Genomic DNA, 2,894 nt, shown 5'->3' on the forward strand with positions numbered 1-2,894 from the left:
GAATATGTGTGGACTACCGGGATCTCAACAAAGCTAGTCTAAAGGAAGATTTCCCTCAGCCAAGCATCCACATCCTCATCGACAACTGCGCGAAGCATGAATTGCAGTCATTTGTGGATTGTTTCGCTGGATACCATCAAATCTTAATGCACGAGGAAGATGCAGAGAAGACAACTTTCACCACGCCTTGGGGAGTTTATTGTTATAGAGTTATGCCGTTCGTCTCAAGAACGCCGGTTCCACCTACATGAGGGCCATGACAACCCTCTTTCACGATATGATCCATAAGTAGATTGAAGTGTATGTAGATGACGTCATCATAAAGTCTCGAAAGAGTTCAGAGCACTTGGACGACTTGAGGAAATTTTTTGAACGCCTGCGAAGGTACAATTTGAAGTTGAACCTGGCGAAGTACGCGTTTGGAGTTCCTGCTGGGAAACTATTGGGTTTCATTATAAGTAGGAAGGGGATAGAACTGGATCCATCAAAAGTCAAGGCCATCCAGGAATTACCGCCACCAAAGAGCAAGAAAGATGTCATGAGTTTCTTGGGAAGATTGAATTACATCAGTCGTTTCATAGCCCAGTCCATGGTAATCTGTGAACTTATTTTCAAGCTGCTAAAGAAGGATGTTGCCACGAAATGGACGGAGGAGTGCCAGAAAGACTTTGACAGAATCAAAGAGTATCTTTCAAACCTGCCAGTGCTGGTTCCCCCTAAAACAGGGAAACCATTGTTGCTCTATTTGTCAGTCTTGGACAATGCCTTCGGCTGTGTGTTGGGGCAGCATGACAAAACTGGGAGAAAGGAGCAGGCCATCTACTACTTAAGCAAAAGGTTCACACCATGCAAGGCCAAGTATACCCTGATAGAACGCACTTGTTGTGCTCTGACTTAGATTGCTCAGAAGCTAAGGCATTACATGTTGGCATACACTACGCATCTGATATCTCGGCTCGACCCGCTCAAGTACATTTTCCAGAAGCCAATGCCTATTAGAAAGCTAGCTAAATGGCAAATTCTCCCCAGCGAATTTGACGTTGTGTACATAACTCAGAAGGCTATCAAAGGACAAGCTTTAGCTGACCACCTCGCTGAGAATCCAGTGAATGGAGATTACAAACCGCTTACCACTTCCCCGATGAAGAAGTACTATTTGCCGGGGAGGATATTACAGAATCATACCCAGGGTGGAGAATGTTTTTCGATGGAGCAGAAAATTTCAAAGGAGTCAAAATTAGGCCAGTCCTGATTTCGGAATCTGCAGCACTACCCAGCATCGACAAAGATAAGATTCCCTTGTACTAATAATATGGTTGAATACGAAGCATGCATCCTTGGAATCAGAATGTCAGTCGACATGAACATCAAAGAACTTTTGGTCATAGGAGGTTCCGATTTGTTGATACACCAAGTCCAAGGAGAATTGTCCACCAAGAATGTCAAGATACTGCCGTACCTACACTGCGTGAAGGAGCTGTGCAAGAAGTTCACAAAGATTGAGTTCAGGCATGTCCCCAAAATTCAGAACGAGTTCGCCGATGCCCTTGCAACCTTATCTTCTATGATTCAGCATCCAGACAAGAACTACATCGACCCTATCGAGGTAGAGAACAAGGATCAACATGCCTATTGCTTCCATGTGAATGAAGAACCAGATGGTAAACCATGGTATCAAGACATCAAGAAATTCCTTGCGACCTAGGAGTACCCAGAGAATGCTACTAATAGTCAAAAGCGAGGCCTCAGGTGGTTAGCAAACCACTTTTTCCTCAACGGGGAATTCTTGTACAAGAGGACCCCAGATTTAGGTTTGCTGAGATGTGTAGACGCCACTGAAGCAACCAGACTATTGGAAGAAATACATGCAGGGACGTGCAAATCCCACATGAACGGGTTCACATTAGCCAAGAAGATTTTGAGAGCTGGATACTTTTGGATGAATATGGAAAGCGATAGTATCCGCTACGTGCAGAAGTGTCACCAGTGCCAGATTCATGGAGATTTCATCCGGGTTCCACAAAATGAGTTAAATATAATGGGTTCACCCTGGCCGTTCGCCGCATGGGCATGGACGTGATTGGGCCCATAGAGCCTGCAGCATCAAACGGACATCATTTAATTTGGGTGGCGATTGACTATTACACCAAATGGGTTGAGGCATCTACTTACAAGGCCGTCACAAATAAGGTAGAGGCAGATTTTGTCCGAAACAACATTGTCCGTAGATTTGGAATACCGGAGTCCATCATCACTGACAATGCCGCTAACCTCAACAGCGACCTCATGAGATAAATCTACGAGAAGTTTAGAATCGTCCACCACAATTCCACAGCCTACAGACCACAAATGAATGGGGCAGTCGAGGCAGCCAACAAGAATATCAAAAGGATTCTACGAAAGATAGTGGACAATCACAGACAATGGCACGAAAAACTACCTTTCTCTCTACTGGGTTATCGGATTACCATGAGAACATCCACTGGGGCAACGCCATACATGTTGGTATACGGCACTGAAGCAGTGATACCTGCAGAGTTTGATATACCATCCTTAAGAGTCATTCAAGAGGCAAAATTGGATGACGCAGAGTGGATACGAATCAGGCAAGAACAACTCATGCTCATTGATGAGAGAAGAATGGATGCAATATGTTATGACTTGCTATATCAGAACAGGATGACCAGTGCATTTAACAAAAGAGTGAAGCCTTGCCAATTCGCATCGGGGCAGTTGGTTCTAAAGAAAATCTTTCCCCATCAAGAAGAAGCCAAAGGAAAGTTTGCACCAAACTGGCAAGGTCCTTACGTGGTTCACCGAGCACTGTTAGGTGGAGCTCTAATCAGAAATGGATGGAAGACAAGTGCTAAATCATGTGTTGGATAGTTACTATG

The 2,894-nt window shown here is 44.5% G+C and overlaps 1 protein-coding gene across 1 annotated transcript; it reads left to right on the forward strand.

Moving 5' to 3' along the window:
- The first annotated feature begins 1,312 nt into the window (after positions 1-1,312).
- On the forward strand, positions 1,313-1,705 carry LOC142167228 (uncharacterized). The gene has a single exon (XM_075227386.1). It carries the CDS (start codon positions 1,313-1,315, stop codon positions 1,703-1,705), a length of 393 nt encoding a protein of 130 aa, XP_075083487.1.
- Positions 1,706-2,894: the final 1,189 nt, after the last annotated feature.

Source organism: Nicotiana tabacum, chromosome 12 (assembly GCF_000715075.1).
Source record: "Nicotiana tabacum cultivar K326 chromosome 12, ASM71507v2, whole genome shotgun sequence".
NCBI classification, from domain to species: Eukaryota; Viridiplantae; Streptophyta; class Magnoliopsida; order Solanales; family Solanaceae; genus Nicotiana; species Nicotiana tabacum.